Raw genomic sequence first — 22,407 nt, 5'->3', positions numbered from 1 at the left:
AGATTTAAGGAAAAGAAATATCACAATAGATTTTTTCATATGCGGCATGAACCAAACAGGAGGATTTTTTGAGTAAAAAAGAAAGGAAAAAAAATGAGGTGATGTGTAAAAAAAACAAATACAGAAGGAGACAGGTGGAAATTTAATTTTATTACGACCTATAATAGGGGGAATAAGATAATACGTATGATTCTGAAAACATATTGGTATATTCTAAAACGGGATCTGATTTTGGGAAAATATTTGCCTGAGGAACCAAATATAACATTTAGGAGGGGAAAACGATAAAACACTTAATAGTCCCAGGTAGATTAATAGAAAATAAAAAAAATTAGCAAGGATTGAAAAAAATGAAGATCCGGTGATTGGCGTTTTTAGATGTAGTTCTAGGAAATGTCGTACGTGTGGAATTATAAACCACAGATCACAAGTAAAAGTACAGGCAAATTAATTAAAATAAATCAATCTGAGTTGCGATAGCAATTATATTATGTTATCGACTGTAGCTGTGGGCTCCAGTACGTGGGACGCACAACACAGACGTTACGTGCTCGTATGAACGGGCACAGAAATAGAGCAAAAAATGGGTTTTGAAAGCATAGTTTATCAAGACATATGCTACTCAAGCATGATAAGAATTTTAATATAAGGGTGACACCTCTAGAACAGATACCTACGGAAACGATCAATAGAAATTCTTTGCTCAATCGCAAAGAAACATTGGATTTACCACCTTCAAACATTGCATCCCAATGGCCTTAATGATATTGTGGAAAGAATATAGTATACATCCCTGTCTAAATATAAGGGAAAAAAGGTAAAGAAAGAAAAGAAAAAAATAAAATGTTTTTATTTTGATTTTTAAAGAATTTTTTTGTGTTTGTACTACCTTTTATTTGATAAATCTTATTGATAGTAATTTTATTGATAATTGCTCACAGTGCTTTTAGTTTTATGATTTTTTAAGTGATTTGTTGTTTGTGGATTTGTTTTTAATGAACCACTAGCGTTGAAGTGAAGTAAGCGACTGATTACACAGCTGTGGTTATATCCACACCCTTATTTGAATACCAGGTAAATTGTATTTATTTTTTTATCTATAAAGTAGAGTGAGCTGCATTTTTATTTAGATACCTGAGGAAGGCGGTTGTTCCCGCCGAAACGTGTTGTATCAGTTTTTTATTTCCGTATGTTTGAGTAATAAATTCCATTTGTGGACAAGAGGTTTTAAAATCATTACTACGGGGAGCCACTACAGAATTGGTTTACTTCATTTTTAACATTTAAAGCTTAACATGGACAAAGCTGAATTCATTATCTTTCCTCTTCCTTACTCAACGCCCACAACTGACCTATCCATCAACGTTGATGGCTGCTCACCTCTCCCCAGTCTCACAAGCTCGTTGCCTTGGAGTAACCCTTGACTGCTCTAGTACATGCCTTCACCTCCTGCCTTGACTATTGCAACCTCCTACTCTGTGGCCTCCCTTCCAACACTCTTGAACCCCTCCAATCTATCCTAAACTCTGCTGCCTGACTAATCCACCTCTCCCCCCGCTATTCCCCAGCCTCGCCTCCCTGCCAATCCCTTCACTGGATTCCCATTGCCCAAAGACTCCAGTTAAGACCACTAACCTTGATTACAAAGCCATCCACCACCTGCCTTCTCCATACAGCTGTTACCTATTCTCCCGGTATCTACCTGCACGCAACCTTCAATCCTCACAAGATCTCCTTCTCTACTCCTCTCTTATCTCCTCTCCCACAATCGTATACAAGATTTCTCCCGTGCTTACCCCATTCTCTGGAATTCTCTACCTCAGCATATGAGTCTCCCCTACCATGGAAAGCTTCAAAAGGAACCTGAAGACCCACCTCTTCCGACAAACCTACAATAACCCTCAGACTAGTACATCACTGCGCAACCAGTTCTGTCATCACCTATTGTACCCTTTCCCATAACCTGTAGACTGTGAGCCCTCGCAGGCAGGGTCCTTTCTCCTCCTCTATCAGTCTGTTTTTGTAATGTTCATGATTTTTGTACTTGTTTTTTTGTATACCCTTTTCACTTGTAAAAAGCCATGGAATAAATGGTGCATTAACAATTATAATAATGAGAAAAATGAAGCGAGTAGAGAGCCTCCCCGAGAATAGGTGAAGACAAGTGAGCAGCAACCCACCATGAGAAGACATGAAAAAACTAAGCGAGCCCAGAGCAATCAGAAGCGACAAAGAAGAAAAGAAAGCAATCTGAAATCCCCCGCAAGAAGCGAACAGAGTGCCATCATGAGAAGAGGGGACGAGGAAAATGAAGGGAGCAGAGAGCCACCACGAGAATAGGTAAAGAAAACTAAGCCCAGAGCCACCGTGAAAAGAGGCAAAGAAGAATAGGAAGCAGCCAAAAACCATCGCAAGATGATAAGAAAATAAAGCTAGTAGAGCCACCGCGAGAAGATAAGAAAATGAAGCCAGCAGAGAGCCACCGCGAGAAGATAAGGAAGCCAGCAGAGAGCCACCGCAAGAAGATTAGAAAAGGAAGCCAGCAGAGAGCCACCATGAGAAGAAAATGAAGCCAGCAGAAAGCCACCGCAAGAAGATAAGAAAATGAAGCCAGCAGAGAGCCACCGCGAGAAGAAAAGGAAGCCAGCAGAGAGCCACCGTCAGAAGAAAATGAAGCCAGCAGAGAGCCACCGTCAGAAGAAAATGAAGCCAGCAGAGAGCCACCGTCAGAAGAAAATGAAGGCAGCAGAGAGCCACCATGAGAAGAAAATGAAGCCAGCAGAGAGCCACCGCAAGAAGATAAGAAAAGGAAGCCAGCAGAGAGCCACCGCGAGAAGATAAGGAAGCCAGCAGAGAGCCACCGCAAGAAGATAAGAAAAGGAAGCCAGCAGAGAGCCACCGCAAGAAGATTAGAAAAGGAAGCCAGCAGAGAGCCACCGCGAGAAGATAAGGAAGCCAGCAGAGAGCCACCGCAAGAAGATAAGAAAAGGAAGCCAGCAGAGAGCCACCGCAAGAAGATTAGAAAAGGAAGCCAGCAGAGAGCCACCATGAGAAGAAAATGAAGCCAGCAGAGAGCCACTGCAAGAAGATTAGAAAAGGAAGCCAGCAGAGAGCCACCGCAAGAAGATAAGAAAAGGAAGCCAGCAGAGAGCCACCATGAAAAGAAAATGAAGCCAGCAGAAAGCCACCGCGAGAAGAAAAGGAAGTCAGCAGAGAGCCACCGTCAGAAGAAAATGAAGCCAGCAGAGAGCCACCGTCAGAAGAAAATGAAGCCAGCAGAGAGCCACCGTCAGAAGAAAATGAAGCCAGCAGAGAGCCACCGTCAGAAGAAAATGAAGGCAGCAGAGAGCCACCATGAGAAGAAAATGAAGCCAGCAGAGAGCCACCGCAAGAAGATAAGAAAAGGAAGCCAGCAGAGAGCCACCGCGAGAAGATAAGGAAGCCAGCAGAGAGCCACCGCAAGAAGATAAGAAAAGGAAGCCAGCAGAGAGCCACCGCAAGAAGATTAGAAAAGGAAGCCAGCAGAGAGCCACCATGAGAAGAAAATGAAGCCAGCAGAGAGCCACTGCAAGAAGATTAGAAAAGGAAGCCAGCAGAGAGCCACCGCAAGAAGATAAGAAAAGGAAGCCAGCAGAGAGCCACCATGAAAAGAAAATGAAGCCAGCAGAGAGCCACCGCAAGAAGATAAGAAAAGGAAGCCAGCAGAGAGCCACCATGAGAAGAAAATGAAGCCAGCAGAGAGCCACCGCAAGAAGATAAGAAAATGAAGCCAGCAGAGAGCCACCGCGAGAAGAAAAGGAAGCCAGGAGAGAGCCACCGCGAGAAGAAAAGGAAGCCAGCAGAGAGCCACCGTCAGAAGAAAATGAAGCCAGCAGAGAGCCACCATGAGAAGAAAATGAAGCCAGCAGAGAGCCACCGCAAGAAGATAAGAAAAGGAAGCCAGCAGAGAGCCACCGCGAGAAGATAAGGAAGCCAGCAGAGAGCCACCGCGAGAAGAAAAGGAAGCCAGCAGAGAGCCACCGCAAGAAGATAAGAAAAGGAAGCCAGCAGAGAGCCACCGCGAGAAGAAGAAAATGAAGACAGCAGAGAGCCACCATGAGAAGAAGAAAAGGAAGCCAGCAGAGAGCCACCGCAAGAAGATAAGAAAAGGAAGCCAGCAGAGAGCCACCATGAGAAGAAGAAAAGGAAGCCAGCAGAGAGCCACCGCGAGAAGAAGAAAAGGAAGCCAGCAGAGAGCCACCGCAAGAAGATAAGAAAAGGAAGCCAGCAGAGAGCCACCATGAGAAGAAGAAAAGGAAGCCAGCAGAGAGCCACCGCGAGAAGAAGAAAAGGAAGCCAGCAGAGAGCCACCGCGAGAAGATAATGAAGCCAGCAGAGAGCCACCGCGAGAAGATAATGAAGCCAGCAGAGAGCCACCGCGAGAAAAAGAAAATGAAGACAGCAGAGAGCCACCATGAAAAGATAAGAAAATGAAGCTAGTAGCGAGCCACCGTGAGCAGAGGAGAAGAAAATTAAGCGAACATATAGCCATCATGAGAAGAGGTAAAAAAAAACTAAATGAGGCCAGAGCCACGGGGAGACGATTTGGGGGATTAAACAATCCATCATATTCATGTGACAAAACTGGATTGTACTGAGTCAGACAATGTCGTGAGTGATGGAAAGGATGAAGCACCTAGAATACTCACCACCGGTCCATTCAAAAGATCTTCCCTGCTCTTTGGTACATAGGAAACGGCGTAATTATTCTGGAGCTGCTGTAGTGAGGGAATCTAGGGCATCTCCAGCCGCACACAAGGACGCACCTGCACCTCAGACTCATGCCCAGCCTGCTTCAGAGATAGTCATTGTCAATCATTGCCAGACATGACAGCTCATATGGGCAGCTGGTCCCCCAGACAGTAGGTCTACCCCATCCCTGAGCAGAGTCAGTGGCTACTATGGATGTGTCACACGGACAGGGTAACAATCAGTGCTGGGAAGTGTGATAGCAATGAGAAAGCAGCCAACTCCTTCATCAATAGAAATAATCTGCAGAAAGACGGGTCAAAGCCAGGATTTAGAACCACCGGTAACACTTTTATTGCAGAGAAATGGGTGATCGATGCGGAAGAAAAGTTTCTGTGGACAGAAGTTTTAAATCTCTGCATACCTATACCTGCATTCGGACAGACCCCAGGGCCGCAGGCCACAGGAACAACTCCAGCCCTTCCCATCACACAAGCGGTGGTGCACCAAGTGTACCCAGGGCTGCAGAGAGGGATGTGTGGGGTCTCTAGAGCCAGGCTGTATAGTCCAGAGTCAGAAACCCTCCAATACAGACGATACTGACTGTAAAGACCAGGGTCACTTCCTATCATACAAGCGGCGGTGCACCGGGTGGCCCCTGAAAGGGATGTGTGGGGTCCTTGGTGGCAGAGTCTCTCCACTAAAGATGATAATGACAGGTCGGAGTCACATCCTATCACACAAGCAACGGTGCAGGTGTATCCAGTACCCCTGAGAAGGACGAGTGTGATCTTTGGAGGCATGGATGTGGCGTCGGAGTCCATTTTGGTGGAGTCAGATTTGATATAAAATGGACCGACTCCACCTCCTAAAATATATGATACATCGGGTCCAGCGTTCAGTGCAGAATGTGCCGAATATTATTTCATAAGAATTTGGGAAAGTTGTGAAATGTCCTATAAATGTCTGCTCTGTTCCTGATGTGAGGATCTCGGCTTTTAGTGGAGATGAATCTGTGCTGCACGTCCGCTCCATGATATAAGTAGTGACGCTCCTCCTCTACAGACAAGGGTAAAAACAAAGGCACCAGGAAGCCTGAAATCCTCTGAGACCTGCTAGAGACTTCTTACAGCAAAACTAAACTTTCTCTTAGGCCATGTGCGCACGTCTCTGCGTTCTATTCCGCAGCGTTTAAGTCACTGCATGTGCGTTTCAAAACGCAGCCGAAAAGCTGCACTTTGAAAGCATTGTGCCATGCTGAATTCATGCGTCCTGGATGCTTGCTCTGCCATAGACAGAGTGGGAAAAGCATCCGGAACGCGCAAAAGCAGTCATATGTTGCTTTTTAGAACGCAGCGTTTTAGCAAAATATTTCAGCAGCCGAATCGCTGCGTTCTAAAACGCAACGTGCGGATGGAATTTGCACAATCTTCATAGATTGTGCTGGGGCCGCAGGATACATGCCTTTACGCTGCAGTGCAGAACGCAGCATAAAAGCATAAAAAAAGCACACGTGCGCACACAGCCTAAACAGCAGAATGATCCTTTAGAATGACATGATCTTGTTGAACCCGCTTCACATCTGTCTCCTAATGTATCACATGTGTTGTGTTGTGCAAACGCTGCAGCCGGCAATAAGAGATCGTCTGCAGGAACTCTGATTGGTAAAAGTGAAGAAATTGGTTATTGCTGCCAGAACCCTTAAAATTGATTCCATCCTGAAGAGACGTGCTGGAAAAGAGGCAATTGTCAATCAAGCCACTCTCGGTGGGGAGGCATTTATTTAGTGATTGCACGATTGCTTGAGCTGAAACCCTTTCTTGTAAACATGGCTAACCCCAGGTAACACTAAATGAAGGTCAATGGACACAGGTGACTGAATTAAAGGAATTGCTTCATCACCCATTTACAGGGACTAAAAAAAATTACAAGCTGACAACCTAACTTCCAGCATTTTCATAAAGGAGTGGAAGAACTTGCTGTTTTGCTTGTTCCAAAGAGGAGGTTTAAATCGCAGATGGCATTGCTGCTTCAATAAAATGGAGAGAGACACTGCAATTAGAAAATAAAATTCTTCTGGCAGCTGTGTATGTGGAGCCAAGTCATCGTATAGTGCTAGATGATCAACAGCTTACTGAAGGAAAAGAAGATCGGACAGAGGCAGCAGTTAGGATGAGTGGCTACAAAACGGCCAAGAGCAAGAAGACTTGGATCCTGACAGTGCTACTACTGACGTATCTTCAGCCTCATCAGATGAGGAGTTTAATATTGAAAAGTATTTGGATGACATGGAGCAGAAAGTGTTGCTGCAGGGAAAAAGACTCTACTGCCATAGCAAACAGATTGAAAAATTTTGCTGAAATCTGGTCACTTGCTCTCAATGACGTAGGAGACTTAACCATTCATCAAAACTGACGGTGCATGAGGCAATTCCTTTATACCCTGATGTTAGAGATGTTGCCCATGTGGTCACCGTTTTGCCACCAACCCAAGTGTAGTGTAGAGAGGTTGTTCTCCGGTCTTAAAACAATGAGGTCAGATTTGAGGTCATCTATGGAGGAGGATCTGATGGAGGCCATACTATTCCTCAGAACAAATTCATAGACTGCACACGTTATTCAGGACGTATGTGTTGAAAACTGTTTTTTTTCTCTCCTCTTTCTGCTCAGTGTATTGCAGATTTACAATTTATTATTTTTTTTGTGTTCTAAACTTGTATCCAATAAATATATTTTATGTTCTTCTATCTGAACAGCTTGATAACTGCATCACAATAAAAAGTAAAAGCCGGATGCCACCATTTTACCACAGGAAATGTATCACTAACACGAGTCCTGTATGAGAGACTCTGAGTCGTGGAGCCAGAATCTGGGAAATTGAGGAGTCGGATGTTTGGCTTACCGACCCCACAGCCCTGCTTGAAGGCAGAGTCTCTCCACTACAGAGGATATTGACAGGTTGGAGTCACATCCTATCAGACAAGCGGTGGTGCACCAGGTGCATCCAAAGCTCCTGAGAGAGATGTGTGGGGTCCTTTGAGACAGAGACTCTCCGCTACAGATGATATTGATAGGGCAAAGACACATCCTATCACACAAGCGTGGGTGTCTCCAGGTCTCCTGGCGTTGGGGTAGACACTGGGGTACCGCTGACATCAGACAAGGTGGTGCTGCTCTCGGTGACGACCTCTTGGGTGTTATCAGTTTCCTTGTTCTGGGACTCATAGTCTGCCATCCTGCGCTGCACCAGCCCTGGCATCAGTGCCACATAAGACGCCATCAGACGGTGGTTTGATCGAATGAGTTTTGAGGCGCAACTATCCAGACACTGCTCCTATGAAAAAAGGGAGATGGTTAGAACACGATGGTCATCAATAATATGTACACCCTGCAGTAACGGGGGAAGCACTACTACTATAGCCATCCAGAGAATTCATCAAGTCTAAGTCTACAGTATTAGAACCAGGCCCCTCCACCACTGACTCCCCTATACCTCTTCCATGGTGAGTGAGCGATAATTCAGGTTCTTGGCGCAGCGGCTGAAGCACAACTCCGTCATCTTATTATAGACCATCAAGAAATCCCGGAGCTGGAAATGAAGAAAGTGGATTACTACGAGTCTAGTAAATACATTGTAACCCCCTTCCCCACGGCTACTAGCCTACGTGCGCCCCCACACCCAGCCACGTCCTGGCCATCGTGGACTTCCCCAGAGGCAGCCACGTCCCGGCCGTCGCGGACCTCCCCGCAGTCAGCTACATCCCGGCCGTCACAGACTTCTCCGCAGTCAGCTACATCCCGGCCGTCACAGACTTCTCCGCAGTCAGCTACATCCCGGCCGTCACAGACTTCTCCGCAGTCAGCCACATCCCGGCCGTCACAGCCTTCCCCACAGCCAGCCACATCCCGGCCGTCACAGACTTCTCCGCAGTCAGCTACATCCCGGCCGTCGAGCGTCCCTACAGCCAAACAGATCTAAGCTCTCATTCACCGCCACAGGGCCAATCAGATCTCAGCTCTCATTCACCGCCACAGGGCCAATCAGATCTCAGCTCTCATTCACCGCCACAGGGCCATTCCATCCAAACTGAAAGTTACTAAAATCTTTTAAAGTGATTAATTTTATCACGTGACCTCCTCAGTCCCAGTTGTATGGACAGATATGGATAGGTTCTGCCGTATATGTGTGTATATACGTGGAATCCATGTTTTCCGATGTCTGGGGGGCTGTGGAGCTTTACTGCAGGAGTGGATGAGAGGTTTTGTTATTTCCGGCTGGTTATGTAACAGCGGTCTGTTTGTAACGTAGGCGCTCGTTAGACTGAACGTTTTATAACTTCTGTGGACTTTATCCATCGGTAAGACTGGATACTTCATTATTACACTTCTAATATCCGCAGCTTGTCACTCCCGGAACAAAAACACAGAATTTTATGCTGTGATCTCGTAAAACGTTGCTGTACGAAACCCTAACGTGAAAGTGAGGTTTGGAGCCGCTGCTGCCATCATTACATGGGTTATGTTTGTGGACTTGCTTTTATCCTTAATTTAGCGTTCTGGGAGTTAGAGATTGCGCTTCCGGGCCTTGGTCTCCCCGTGTTTGCGTTGGTTTCCTCTGGGCACTCCGGTTTACTCCCACATTTCAAAAGCATACTGATAGGGAACTGTGATGTGATCACTGGTGATGTGCAGGAGGGGAGGTATGTGCCGCTGAGACTACTAAAATCAGTGATGTGACCCGGATGCAAGGCTCCAGCATGCTAGGTGCTGAAAGGGTTAAATTGCTTTCAACTGGGCCGGGTTTTTTTGTGAACAGCTAAAGAGATGGGTGGGACGGCTGCTCCCCGTATTTCCACCTCGGGGTGGGACGGCTGCTCCCCGTGTCTCCACCTCGGGGTGAGACGGCTGCTCCCAGTGTCTCCACCTCGGGGTGGGACGGCTGCTCCCAGTGTCTCCACCTCGGGGTGGCACGGCTGCACCCCGTATCTCCACCTCGGGGTGGCACGGCTGCTCCCAGTGTCTCCACCTCGGGGTGGCACAGCTGCTCCCCGTATCTCCACCTCGGGGTGGGACGGCTGCTCCCCGTATCTCCACCTCGGGGTGTGGTCCCAGAGGTAAAAGCCAGGCCTCTGGACACACTCATGGTTCTGTGATGGAGGAAGCAGTTCCTCCTCTCTGTGACCGGTGTGGAACCCTAAACTTTAGCGGGCTGAACCCGCAGTGCATGGACTTGATACATGAGGTTCTGTTTTCTTTTATGCCGGTAACGCTGTTTTTGATTTATTATGTTCAGGTTGGTTTATGGATTTAATAAACCAGCTGAAAATTAAACCGGAAGCATTCCTGTGTCTACTTCATACTGGAGCGGAGTAAGTGGATCTACCGCAGAACTTGGATTGTGAGTCCCAATGGGGACAGTGTTGCCATTGAAAAGCGCTATGGAATTTATAGTGCTATATAAATAATTATTATTATTACACACTGCGCTGATTAGGGTGATGCAATCCACGTTCTGCATCCACGTCTTAAACCCGTCTGCATATATCATGAGTCATTGTCCGTAGCATGCTCTTCATCCACACAGGACCAGAGATCTACACGGATCTAGGTAGAAGATATGACTGCTTTAATTACGGAAGTTCAGATACATTTAAAGAAATCAGTTGGATAGGAGCCAAGAATACGTAACACGTCTGCTATTGGATAAACTGTAAAAGAGCGTATTCTGAGATATATATGTATATGTGTTTCATCATCTTATATTAAGCTATGTCAGCATGAATCACGAAAGTCTTATGGCCAGAAAGTCCCGTATCTCAGCACAGTTCAAACGCCATTTTGAGTCCTGTTTTTGGATATCTTCATGTAATACTGCTCATAACCATGTCCATAACATTCCCCCTTTTGGAGATAGCCAAAATCTTTCCCTACTTCCATCGAGTCTATAGATTTGTCCTAATGCCGATGGTTACCTCACTCGCATACGAGATACCTAGAGTTGAGCGGATCGGTCATAATCCGGGTCCGGCGGATCCGGATTGGGTTGCTGCCGAAGTCCGGATCCGAAATCCGCGGCAATAATGAATGGGGAGCCGGGGGAGGAGAGGAGAGGAGAGGAGAGGAGAGGAGAGGAGAGAAGAGAAAGGAAAAAAAAAAAATGGATCCGGATCGTGCACCCCGAATCCCGGGTACTGGTCGGACTCGGATCGGGCGCTCAAACCGTGCGGATCCGGATTTTGCAGATCCGGGTCCGCTCAACACTAGAGATAACCCATCCATTGTGGATGAACCTCCTCACCCAACAGACTATGCATAGGAAGCCAGATCCTGTCCATATCCCCTTGACTGTCCTCATGGCTATGTTCCACGCTGGCACACGTTATTCGGGGGGGAAAGGAGGTGCTGGTAGTCCTCTCGTCAGTTCATATTCATCAGGGATGGTTGCACTCAGAGCCTCATATTCCTCAGTCTTCAGGTGGTGATGGTGGGATATCATCAAGGGTGGCATGTACCACATGGTCCCAGATCCAGAGACTCCCAAAAGAAGACTGTGCCCAGGTCTGAGGATGATACCTTACTCTTTTGGCAGTCTCTGGATCTGGGACCCCTGTGGTACATGTCCCCTGATGTACCCAGGTGTATCCACCGCTTGGGAGAAACGCGTCAGTCTGGTTTAGGATTGGTCGCCCTGTTACATCATGGACTTGACCAATTAGATAAGGACCTTGAGTTTTTCATATCTCTGGTGTTAGGTGCTTTAGTCTGAGTAGGGTCATTTTAGGGCTTCCCGACGGTGAATGGGGGCGCCCAAAACAGTTACGGTGTCATACCCTCCATTGATAGGTAGAGATCTCTATCGCTCATCAGGGCTAGCTGTTGAGGTATATATTTTAGTACTTCTGATGAAAGTGGTATCACCCCTCTCAAGTTTGAAATTAGTATGTTTATTATGCACTGACATTACAGGGATGGACTCACTTGACTGAGAATAATTGTTAATTTCCTAACCTGTTGTATTCACATTTTGTATGTAATATTGTGCCAGGACGACTCCCTGACCTATTTAGGCAACTTCCTACATTTACACGGCTCTAACTTATATGTGCCTTTTTTGTGGGCTCAAATTCTAGATATATTTATTAAAAGTTATTTTTTAACAGGGATTTCTGGTACGTTGAGCTTGGTAAGGGATAAAGTTACGCAAAGAGAGGCCCTGCTAACTAAGACACAGAAGGATGAGATAGATCAGTGGGTGCTGCCAGCATACCCCATTATCAGCGCTCCCGGGCCTTACCGCGCACACAGACTCCCGTAACCTAACCGTGCATATGATTACGATTATGCTACGTCTGTTACACTGGTAGCTTTATGGATACCTTTATTCACCTTAATCACCATTGTTTTCAGCAGCTGTAATTTAAAATTTTTATAGCAAAATGACTTACTGATATTAAAACCAGCGACATGATTAATGACAAGGATAACTGTATTTACAAAGGCGCAAAAACTGCCAGAAGAAGCAAAAATCATAGATCTTACAGGTGTCTGGAGTCACCGACCAGACTGAGGAGAACACGTGAGATCATAGATCTTATACATGTCCAGAGTCACCCACCAGACAGACCGAGGAGAATACACGAGATCATAGATCTTATACATGTCCGGAGTCACCCACCAGACAGACCGAGGAGAACACGTGAGATCATAGATCTTATACATGTCCAGAGTCACCCACCAGACAGACCGAGGAGAACACGTGACATCATAGATCTTATACATGTCCAGAGTCACCCACCAGACAGACCGAGGAGAACACGTGAGATCATAGATCTTATACATGTCCAGATTCCCCCACCAGACAGACCGAGGAGAACACGTGACATCATAGATCTTATACATGTCCGGAGTCACCCACCAGACAGACCGAGGAGAATACACGACATCATAGATCTTATACATGTCCAGAGTCACCCACCAGACAGACCGAGGAGAACACGTGAGATCATAGATCTTATACATGTCCGGAGTCACCCACCAGACAGACCGAGGAGAATACGTGAGCTCATAGATCTTATACATGTCCAGAGTCACCCACCAGACAGACCGAGGAGAATACGTGAGCTCATAGATCTTATACATGTCCAGAGTCACCCACCAGACAGACCGAGGAGAACACGTGAGATCATAGATCTTATACATGTCCGGAGTCACCCACCAGACAGACCGAGGAGAACACGTGAGATCATAGATCTTATACATGTCCGGAGTCACCCACCAGACAGACCGAGGAGAACACGTGAGATCATAGATCTTATACATGTCCAGAGTCACCCACCAGACAGACCGAGGAGAACACGTGACATCATAGATCTTATACATGTCCAGAGTCACCCACCAGACAGACCGAGGAGAACACGTGAGATCATAGATCTTATACATGTCCAGATTCCCCCACCAGACAGACCGAGGAGAACACGTGACATCATAGATCTTATACATGTCCGGAGTCACCCACCAGACAGACCGAGGAGAATACACGACATCATAGATCTTATACATGTCCAGAGTCACCCACCAGACAGACCGAGGAGAACACGTGAGATCATAGATCTTATACATGTCCGGAGTCACCCACCAGACAGACCGAGGAGAATACGTGAGATCATAGATCTTATACATGTCCAGAGTCACCCACCAGACAGACCGAGGAGAATACGTGAGCTCATAGATCTTATACATGTCCAGAGTCACCCACCAGACAGACCGAGGAGAACACGTGAGATCATAGATCTTATAGATGTCCGGAGTCACCCACCAGACAGACCGAGAAGAACACGTGAGATCATAGATCTTATACATGTCCGGAGTCACCCACCAGACAGACCGAGGAGAACACGTGACATCATAGATCTTATACATGTCCGGAGTCACCCACCAGACAGACCGAGGAGAACACGTGAGATCATAGATCTTATACATGTCCAGAGTCACCCCACCAGACAGACCGAGGAGAACACGTGACATCATAGATCTTATACATGTCCGGAGTCACCCACCAGACAGACCGAGGAGAACACGTGAGATCATAGATCTTATACATGTCCAGATTCCCCCACCAGACAGACCGAGGAGAACACGTGACATCATAGATCTTATACATGTCCAGAGTCACCCACCAGACAGACCGAGGAGAACACGTGAGATCATAGATCTTATACATGTCCGGAGTCACCCACCAGACAGACCGAGGAGAATACGTGAGCTCATAGATCTTATACATGTCCAGATTCCCCCACCAGACAGACCGAGGAGAACACGTGACATCATAGATCTTATACATGTCCGGAGTCACCCACCAGACAGACCGGGGAGAATACACGAGATCATAGATCTTATACATGTCCGGAGTCACCCACCAGACAGACAGGGGAGAATACACAAGATCATAGATCATATACATGTCCAGAGTCACCCACCAGACAGACCGAGGAGAACACGTGAGATCATAGATCTTATACATGTCCAGAGTCACCCACCAGACAGACCGAGGAGAACACACGAGATCATAGATCATATACATGTCCAGAGTCACCCACCAGACAGACCGGGGAGAATACACGAGATCATAGATCTTATACATGTCCAAAGTCACCCACCAGACAGACCGAGGAGAACACGTGAGATCATAGATCTTATACATGTCCAGAGTCACCCACCAGACAGACCGAGGAGAACACGTGAGATCATAGATCTTATACATGTCCAGAGTCACCCACCAGACAGACCGGGGAGAATACACGAGATCATAGATCATATACATGTCCAGAGTCACCCACCAGACAGACCGAGAAGAACACGTGAGATCATAGATCTTATACATGTCCAGAGTCACCCACCAGACAGACCGAGGAGAACACGTGAGATCATAGATCTTATACATGTCCAGAGTCACCCACCAGACAGACCGAGGAGAACACATGAGATCATAGATCTTATACATGTCCGGAGTCACCCACCAGACAGACCGAGGAGAATACGCGAGATCATAGATCTTATACATGTCCAGAGTCACCCACCAGACAGACCGAGGAGAACACGTGACATCATAGATCTTATACATGTCCAGAGTCACCCACCAGACAGACCGAGGAGAATACGCGAGATCATAGATCTTATACATGTCCAGAGTCACCCACCAGACAGACCGAGGAGAACACATGAGATCATAGATCTTATACATGTCCAGAGTCACCCACCAGACAGACCGAGGAGAATACGTGAGATCATAGATCTTATACATGTCCAGAGTCACCCACCAGACAGACCGAGGAGAATACGCGAGATCATAGATCTTATACATGTCCGGAGTCACCCACCAGACAGACCGAGGAGAACACGCGAGATCATAGATCTTATACATGTCCGGAGTCACCCACCAGACAGACCGAGGAGAATACACGAGATCATAGATCTTATACATGTCCGGAGTCACCCACCAGACAGACCGAGGAGAATACGCGAGATCATAGATCTTATACATGTCCGGAGTCACCCACCAGACAGACCGAGGAGAACACATGAGATCATAGATCTTATACATGTCCAGAGTCACCCACCAGACAGACCGAGGAGAACACGTGACATCATAGATCTTATACATGTCCAGAGTCACCCACCAGACAGACCGAGGAGAACACGTGAGATCATAGATCTTATACATGTCCAGATTCCCCCACCAGACAGACCGAGGAGAACACGTGACATCATAGATCTTATACATGTCCAGAGTCACCCACCAGACAGACCGAGGAGAATACGTGAGATCATAGATCTTATACATGTCCAGAGTCACCCACCAGACAGACCGAGGAGAATACGCGAGATCATAGATCTTATACATGTCCGGAGTCACCCACCAGACAGACCGAGGAGAACACGTGAGATCATAGATCTTATACATGTCCGGAGTCACCCACCAGACAGACCGAGGAGAACACGTGACATCATAGATCTTATACATGTCCGGAGTCACCCACCAGACAGACCGAGGAGAATACACGACATCATAGATCTTATACATATCCAGAGTCACCCACCAGACAGACCGAGGAGAACACGTGAGATCATAGATCTTATACATGTCCAGAGTCACCCACCAGACAGACCGAGGAGAACACGTGAGATCATAGATCTTATACATGTCCGGAGATTTCCTTCCTCTGTACAGAGCCCAGCCGTCATTCATCGCCACAGCCAATGAGATCCCAGCCGTCATTCATCGCCACAGCCAATGAGATCCCAGCCGTCATTCATCGCCACAGCCAATGAGATCCCAGCCGTCATTCATCGCCACAGCCAATGAGATCCCAGCCGTCATTCATCGCCACAGCCAATGAGATCCCAGCCGTCATTCATCGCCACAGCCAATGAGATCCCAGCCGTCATTCATCGCCACAGCCAATGAGACCCCAGCCGTCATTCATCGCCACAGCCAATGAGATCCCAGCCGTCATTCATCACCACAGCCAATGAGATCCCAGCCGTCATTCATCACCACAGCCAATGAGATCCCAGCCGTCATTCATCGCCACAGCCAATGAGATCCCAGCCGTCATTCATCGCCACAGCCAATGAGATCCCAGCCGTCATTCATCACCACAGCCAATGAGATCCCAGCCGTCATTCATCGCCACAGCCAATGAGATCCCAGCCGTCATTCATCGCCACAGCCAATGAGATCCCAGCCGTCATTCATCACCACAGCCAATGAGATCCCAGCCGTCATTCATCGCCACAGCCAATGAGATCCCAGCCGTCATTCATCGCCACAGCCAATGAGATCCCAGCCGTCATTCATCGCCACAGCCAATGAGATCCCAGCCGTCATTCATCGCCACAGCCAATGAGACCCCAGCCGTCATTCATCGCCACAGCCAATGAGATCCCAGCCGTCATTCATCGCCACAGCCAATGAGATCCCAGCCGTCATTCATCGCCACAGCCAATGAGATCCCAGCCGTCATTCATCGCCACAGCCAATGAGATCCCAGCCGTCATTCATCACCACAGCCAATGAGATCCCAGCCGTCATTCATCACCACAGCCAATGAGATCCCAGCCGTCATTCATCGCCACAGCCAATGAGATCCCAGCCGTCATTCATCACCACAGCCAATGAGATCCCAGCCGTCATTCATCACCACAGCCAATGAGATCCCAGCCGTCATTCATCGCCACAGCCAATGAGATCCCAGCCGTCATTCATCGCCACAGCCAATGAGATCCCAGCCGTCATTCATCGCCACAGCCAATGAGATCCCAGCCGTCATTCATCGCCACAGCCAATGAGATCCCAGCCGTCATTCATCGCCACAGCCAATGAGATCCCAGCAGTCATTCGACGTTACAGCCAATCAGATGCTAGCTCTTATGCTGTGACAAACACCTGAGAGATGTTAGCGGCGATGTGATTGGTAGCCGTCGGTCACGTGTCGGCGCCCTGTGGTGTGGGTCTTACATTGCGCAGTTGCTGCTGTTCTCCGTCCATGGTGGGCGCCGGCTGTGCTGTGCTGTGCTGTGCTGTGCTCCGGGTGTAGACGCTCCGCGGCCCCGGTCTCGCCTCTCGCCAGTCTCATGTGACCCTTCAGGGCGCCGCCATTACTGTAGCTCAGGAGGCGGGGATGTACTTTCTCCCAGAGGTCACTGCGGCAGCTCCGCCAACCACAAGATGGAGACGACACTTCCGGATTATCTGTCAACTTCCGGCCGATTAGACAGCTGTCAGGAGGCTCCGCCCACCAGAGACAGCAGATTAGAGAGCGAGACTTGTGGTGATGAGACAGCTGAGGCCGGCGGCGACCGACACACTGCCGGGACCCCGGAGACACAGCCTGGAGACGGCCGGCCTCTCAGGAGACTGCACCTATAGGAGAAAGACTGCACATACATAAGAGACTGCATCTATAGGAGAAAGAGAGTGCAGATAGAGAAGAGACTGCACATACAGAGGAGACTGCACCTATAGAAGAGACTGCACCTATAGAAGAGACTGCACCTATAGAAGAGACTGCACCTATAGAAGAGACTGCATCTATAGGAGAAAGAGAGTGCAGATAGAGAAGAGACTGCAACTATACAGAGGAGACTGCACCTATAGAAGAGACTGCACCTATAGAAGAGACTGCACCTATAGAAGAGACTGCACCTATAGGAGAAAGAGAGTGCAGATAGAGAAGACACTGCACCTATAGAAGAGACTGCACCTATAGAAGAGACTGCACCTATAGAAGAAAGAGACTCCACCTATAGAAGAGACTGCACCTATAGAAGAGACTGCACCTATAGAAGAGACTGCACCTATAGAAGAGACTGCACCTATAGAAGAAAGAGACTCCACCTATAGAAGAGACTGCACCTATAGAAGAGACTGCACCTATAGAAGAGACTGCACCTATAGGAGAAAGAGACTCCACCTATAGAAGAGACTGCATCTATAGGAGAAAGAGACTCCACCTATAGAAGAGACTGCACCTATAGAAGAGACTGCACCTATAGGAGAAAGAGACTCCACCTATAGAAGAGACTCCACCTATAGAAGAGACTGTACCTATAGAAGAGACTGCACCTATAGAGGAGACTGCATCTACAGAAGAGACTGCACCTATAGAGGAAAGATTGCACATACAGAGGAGACTGCACCTATAGAAGAGACTGCACCTATAGAAGAGACTGCATCTACAGAAGAGACTGCACCTATAGAGGAAAGATTGCACATACAGAGGAGACTGCACCTATAGAAGAGACTGCATCTACAGAAGAGACTGCACCTATAGGAGAAAGAGACTCCACCTATAGGAGAAAGACTGCACCTATAGAGGAGACTGCACCTATAGAGGAGACTGCACATACAGAGGAGACTGCATCTATAGAAGAGACTGCATCTATAGAAGAGACTGCATCTATAGAAGAGACTGCACCTATAGAAGAGACTGCACCTATAGAGGAGACTGCATCTACAGAAGAGACTGCACCTATAGAGGAAAGATTGCACATACAGAGGAGACTGCACCTATAGAAGAAAGAGACTCCACCTATAGAAGAGACTGCACCTATAGAAGAGACTGCACCTATAGGAGAAAGAGACTCCACCTATAGAAGAGACTGTACCTATAGAAGAGACTGCACCTATAGAGGAGACTGCATCTACAGAAGAGACTGCACCTATAGAGGAAAGATTGCACATACAGAGGAGACTGCACCTATAGAAGAGACTGCACCTATAGAGGAGACTGCATCTACAGAAGAGACTGCACCTATAGAGGAAAGATTGCACATACAGAGGAGACTGCACCTATAGAAGAGACTGCACCTATAGAAGAGACTGCACCTATAGGAGAAAGAGACTCCACCTATAGAAGAGACTGTACCTATAGAAGAGACTGCACCTATAGAGGAGACTGCATCTACAGAAGAGACTGCACCTATAGAGGAAAGATTGCACATACAGAGGAGACTGCACCTATAGAAGAGACTGCACCTATAGAAGAGACTGCATCTACAGAAGAGCCTGCACCTATAGGAGAAAGAGACTCCACCTATAGGAGAAAGACTGCACCTATAGAGGAGACTGCACATACAGAGGAGACTGCATCTATAGAAGAGACTGCATCTATAGAAGAGACTGCATCTATAGAAGAGACTGCACCTATAGAAGAGACTGCACCTATAGAAGAGACTGCACCTATAGAGGAGACTGCATCTACAGAAGAGACTGCACCTATAGAGGAAAGATTGCACATACAGAGGAGACTGCACCTATAGAAGAGACTGCACGTATAGAAGAGACTGCATCTACAGAAGAGACTGCACCTATAGGAGAAAGAGACTCCACCTATAGGAGAAAGACTGCACCTATAGAGGAGACTGCACATACAGAGGAGACTGCATCTATAGAAGAGACTGCATCTATAGAAGAGACTGCACCTATAGGAGAAAGACTGCACCTACAGAGGAGACTGCACATAGAGGAGAGACTGCATCTATAGAAGAGAGACTGCATCTACAGAAGAGGCTGCCTATACAGGAGAGACTGCATCTACAGAGGAAAGAGAGTGCACTCAGAGGAAAGACTGCACCTATAGAAGAGGCTGTCTATACAGGAGAGAGACTGCACATAGAGGAGAGACTGCACTCAGAGGAAGGAGACAGCACCTATTCAAGAAAGACTGCTCCTATAGAAAGAAAAGAGACTGCACTCACAGGAGAGAGACTGCACATACAGAAGAGAGACTGCACATAGACACACAGCATTATAAGAGACACCCAAATTAATAGACTGCAGCCGGCTGTGAGAGGACGCGACCCCCAGGATCTTATAGAAACTGCGCCCAGAGACAGGCCGGGTCAGAGAGACATCTACTGTCATGGAGACTGCAGCAGGAGGCCGATAGGGTCAAAAGAGACCTCAAATATTGGAGAAAGCTCAGCTAACGACCGAGCATTACAGAGACAGCCGGGAAGATAGAGCCACGAGAGCGGGACGCCTGCACCCAGAGACAGCCGGGAAGATAGAGCCACGAGAGCGGGACGCCTGCACCCAGAGACAGCCGGGAAGATAGAGCCTGCACCCAGAGACAGCCGGGAAGATAGAGCCTGCACCAAGAGACAGCCGGGAAGATAGAGCCACGAGAGCGGGACGCCTGCACCCAGAGACAGCCGGGAAGATAGAGCCACGAGAGCGGGACGCCTGCACCCAGAGACAGCCGGGAAGATAGAGCCACGAGAGCGGGACGCCTGCACCCAGAGACAGCCGGGAAGATAGAGCCACGAGAGCGGGACGCCTGCACCCAGAGACAGCCGGGAAGATAGAGCCACGAGAGCGGGACGCCTGCACCCAGAGACAGCCGGCCTCACATAGACTGCACCCCAGATACCTCCACGTCTGGAGACAGCCTCACATAGACTGCACCCCCGGCCGTCACCTCCTCTCTAGCACCATAAGAGACGTCTGCTGATGATGACAAGAGACATGACACTTGGTGTATGACTGGATCTGAGACATCCTCAGCCATAAGGTAAACCTGACCCCTCACACCAGAGACAGTCCTCAGTCTGATGAGAGAGCACCACATGAGTGTACACAGCTCTATACACAGTCAGGACCTTGAAAAAGTATTCACACCCCATGAACCTTTCCACATTTTCACGTTACACTCTCACAATTTGCATGTATTTATTAGAATTTATGTGACACTTAGTAGAAGTGTTTGTCCGGTTCTCTAAATATTTTCTATATAGAAATCTGAAAAGTGTGACGTGCATTAGTATTCATCCCTGGAGTCACCTCCTTCCACATGACATGTAGGGGGCGCAGTGAGCAGTGGAGGAAGGTGCTGCGGTCAGAGGAGAGCAAAGGGGAACTGGGCTAAATGCAAAACACTAACCCTGCACATCACCCTGAGAACAACCTCCCCACCGTCATACATGGTGGAGGCAGCATCCTGCTGTGGGGAGGCTTTTCTCCAGCCGGGGCAGGGAAGCTGCTCAGAGGTGACGGGAAGATGAATGGAGCTAAATACAGGGCAATCCTGGAGGAAAACCTGAGAGGCAGCGGGAGACGCGAAACCGGGGCGTAGCTTCCCCTCCCAGCAGGACAATGATTCTTAACATCCTGCAGATCTACAATGGAGGGTTTAGATTTCACCATATTCCTGTATGTGACCGGTGCAGTCACCGTCCAAACCAAATCCACCGAGATCAGACGTCTCCATCCAATCTCACTGAGAGAGAGAAGGGGAAAATGTCACCTCTAGATGAGCAAAGCTGGAGAGACCCCAAAAGACAGAGAAAGGTGGTCCTACAAGTACTGACTCCGCGGGGGGGGGAGTTGCTGAATACAAATACATGACAGAGAAAGGTGGTCCTACAAGGTACTGAATGAAGCCGCAGCTCACAATTCATAGACTTCTGTGTATAAAGCTGTACTGTCTGTACGGGTGCGTGCCCTGTCTGTACGGGTGCGTGCCCTGTCTGTACGGGTGCGTGCCCTGTCTGTACGGATGCGTGCGCTGTCTGTACGGATGTGTGCGCTGTCTGTACGGATGTGTGCCCTGTCTGTACGGATGTGTGCGCTGTCTGTACGGGTGCGTGCGCTGTCTGTACGGGTGCGTGCGCTGTCTGTACGGGTGCGTGCGCTGTCTGTACGGGTGCGTGCGCTGTCTGTACGGGTGCGTGCGCTGTCTGTACGGGTGCGTGCGCTGTCTGTACGGGTGCGTGCGCTGTCTGTACGGGTGCGTGCGCTGTCTGTACGGGTGCGTGCCCTGTCTGTACGGCTGCGTGCCCTGTCTGTACGGCTGCGTGCCCTGTCTGTACGGGTGTTACATAGTTACATAGTTACTTAGGTTGAAAAAAGCCCTAGGTCCATCTCGTTCCTCTTCCTCCACCAGTTCTACATTTAGTCACTAAGTCACTTATAACCCACAATGCTGTGCACTGAGGAATCCTCCCCCTGATATAAAGCTGTTATAGTGTCTGCCATTACTACCTCTTGTGGTCGCATTCCACAGTCTGACCGCTCTAACTGTAAAGAACCCTTTCCTATTCAGCTGTCGGAATCGCTTTTCTTCCCCCGCAGTGAGTGCCCCCTGGTCCTTAGTATTGTCTTCCCCCCGCAGTGACTGCC

At 48.2% G+C, this 22,407-nt stretch overlaps 2 protein-coding genes across 3 annotated transcripts in view; one reads left to right on the top strand and one right to left on the bottom strand.

Moving 5' to 3' along the window:
- Positions 1–5,070: 5,070 nt before the first annotated feature.
- Positions 5,071–17,451, bottom strand: TIMM10B (translocase of inner mitochondrial membrane 10B). Its single transcript, XM_075337734.1, has 3 exons — positions 17,245–17,451; positions 8,221–8,316; positions 5,071–8,061 (listed from the first exon to the last, which is right to left on the bottom strand). The coding sequence occupies exons 1-3, from the start codon at positions 17,272–17,274 to the stop codon at positions 7,819–7,821; spliced, it is 369 nt and encodes a 122-aa protein (XP_075193849.1). The 5' UTR covers positions 17,275–17,451; the 3' UTR covers positions 5,071–7,818.
- A 19-nt stretch (positions 17,452–17,470) lies between these two features.
- Positions 17,471–22,407, top strand: part of ARFIP2 (ARF interacting protein 2) — a 117,148-nt gene continuing 112,211 nt past the window's right edge. The window contains exon 1 of one of the 2 annotated variants that reach the window (XM_075337733.1): positions 17,471–20,800. In XM_075337733.1, the coding sequence (XP_075193848.1) occupies positions 20,769–20,800 (32 nt within the window). In that variant the 5' untranslated portion in view covers positions 17,471–20,768. The remainder of the gene's footprint in view (positions 20,801–22,407) is intronic. The other variant, XM_075337731.1, reaches the window with a different exon arrangement.

Source organism: Anomaloglossus baeobatrachus, chromosome 2 (genome assembly GCF_048569485.1).
Source record: "Anomaloglossus baeobatrachus isolate aAnoBae1 chromosome 2, aAnoBae1.hap1, whole genome shotgun sequence".
NCBI classification, from domain to species: Eukaryota; Metazoa; Chordata; class Amphibia; order Anura; family Aromobatidae; genus Anomaloglossus; species Anomaloglossus baeobatrachus.
The sequence above is the reverse complement of the archived record's forward strand: the minus strand, read 5'-3'. Positions and strand labels throughout refer to the sequence as shown.

What these genes read in the sequence shown, in the direction of transcription:
- TIMM10B (XM_075337734.1), bottom strand. Translation starts at nt 17,274, where the DNA reads ATGGACGGAGAACAGCAGCAACTGCGCAAT. An exon ending in AACAGCAGCAACTGCGCAAT is followed by an intron (nt 8,317 to 17,244) that starts GTAAGACCCACA and finishes CTTCATTTCCAG; the next exon opens with CTCCGGGATTTCTTGATGGT. An exon ending in GCTCACTCACCATGGAAGAG is followed by an intron (nt 8,062 to 8,220) that starts GTATAGGGGAGT and finishes CTTTTTTCATAG; the next exon opens with GAGCAGTGTCTGGATAGTTG.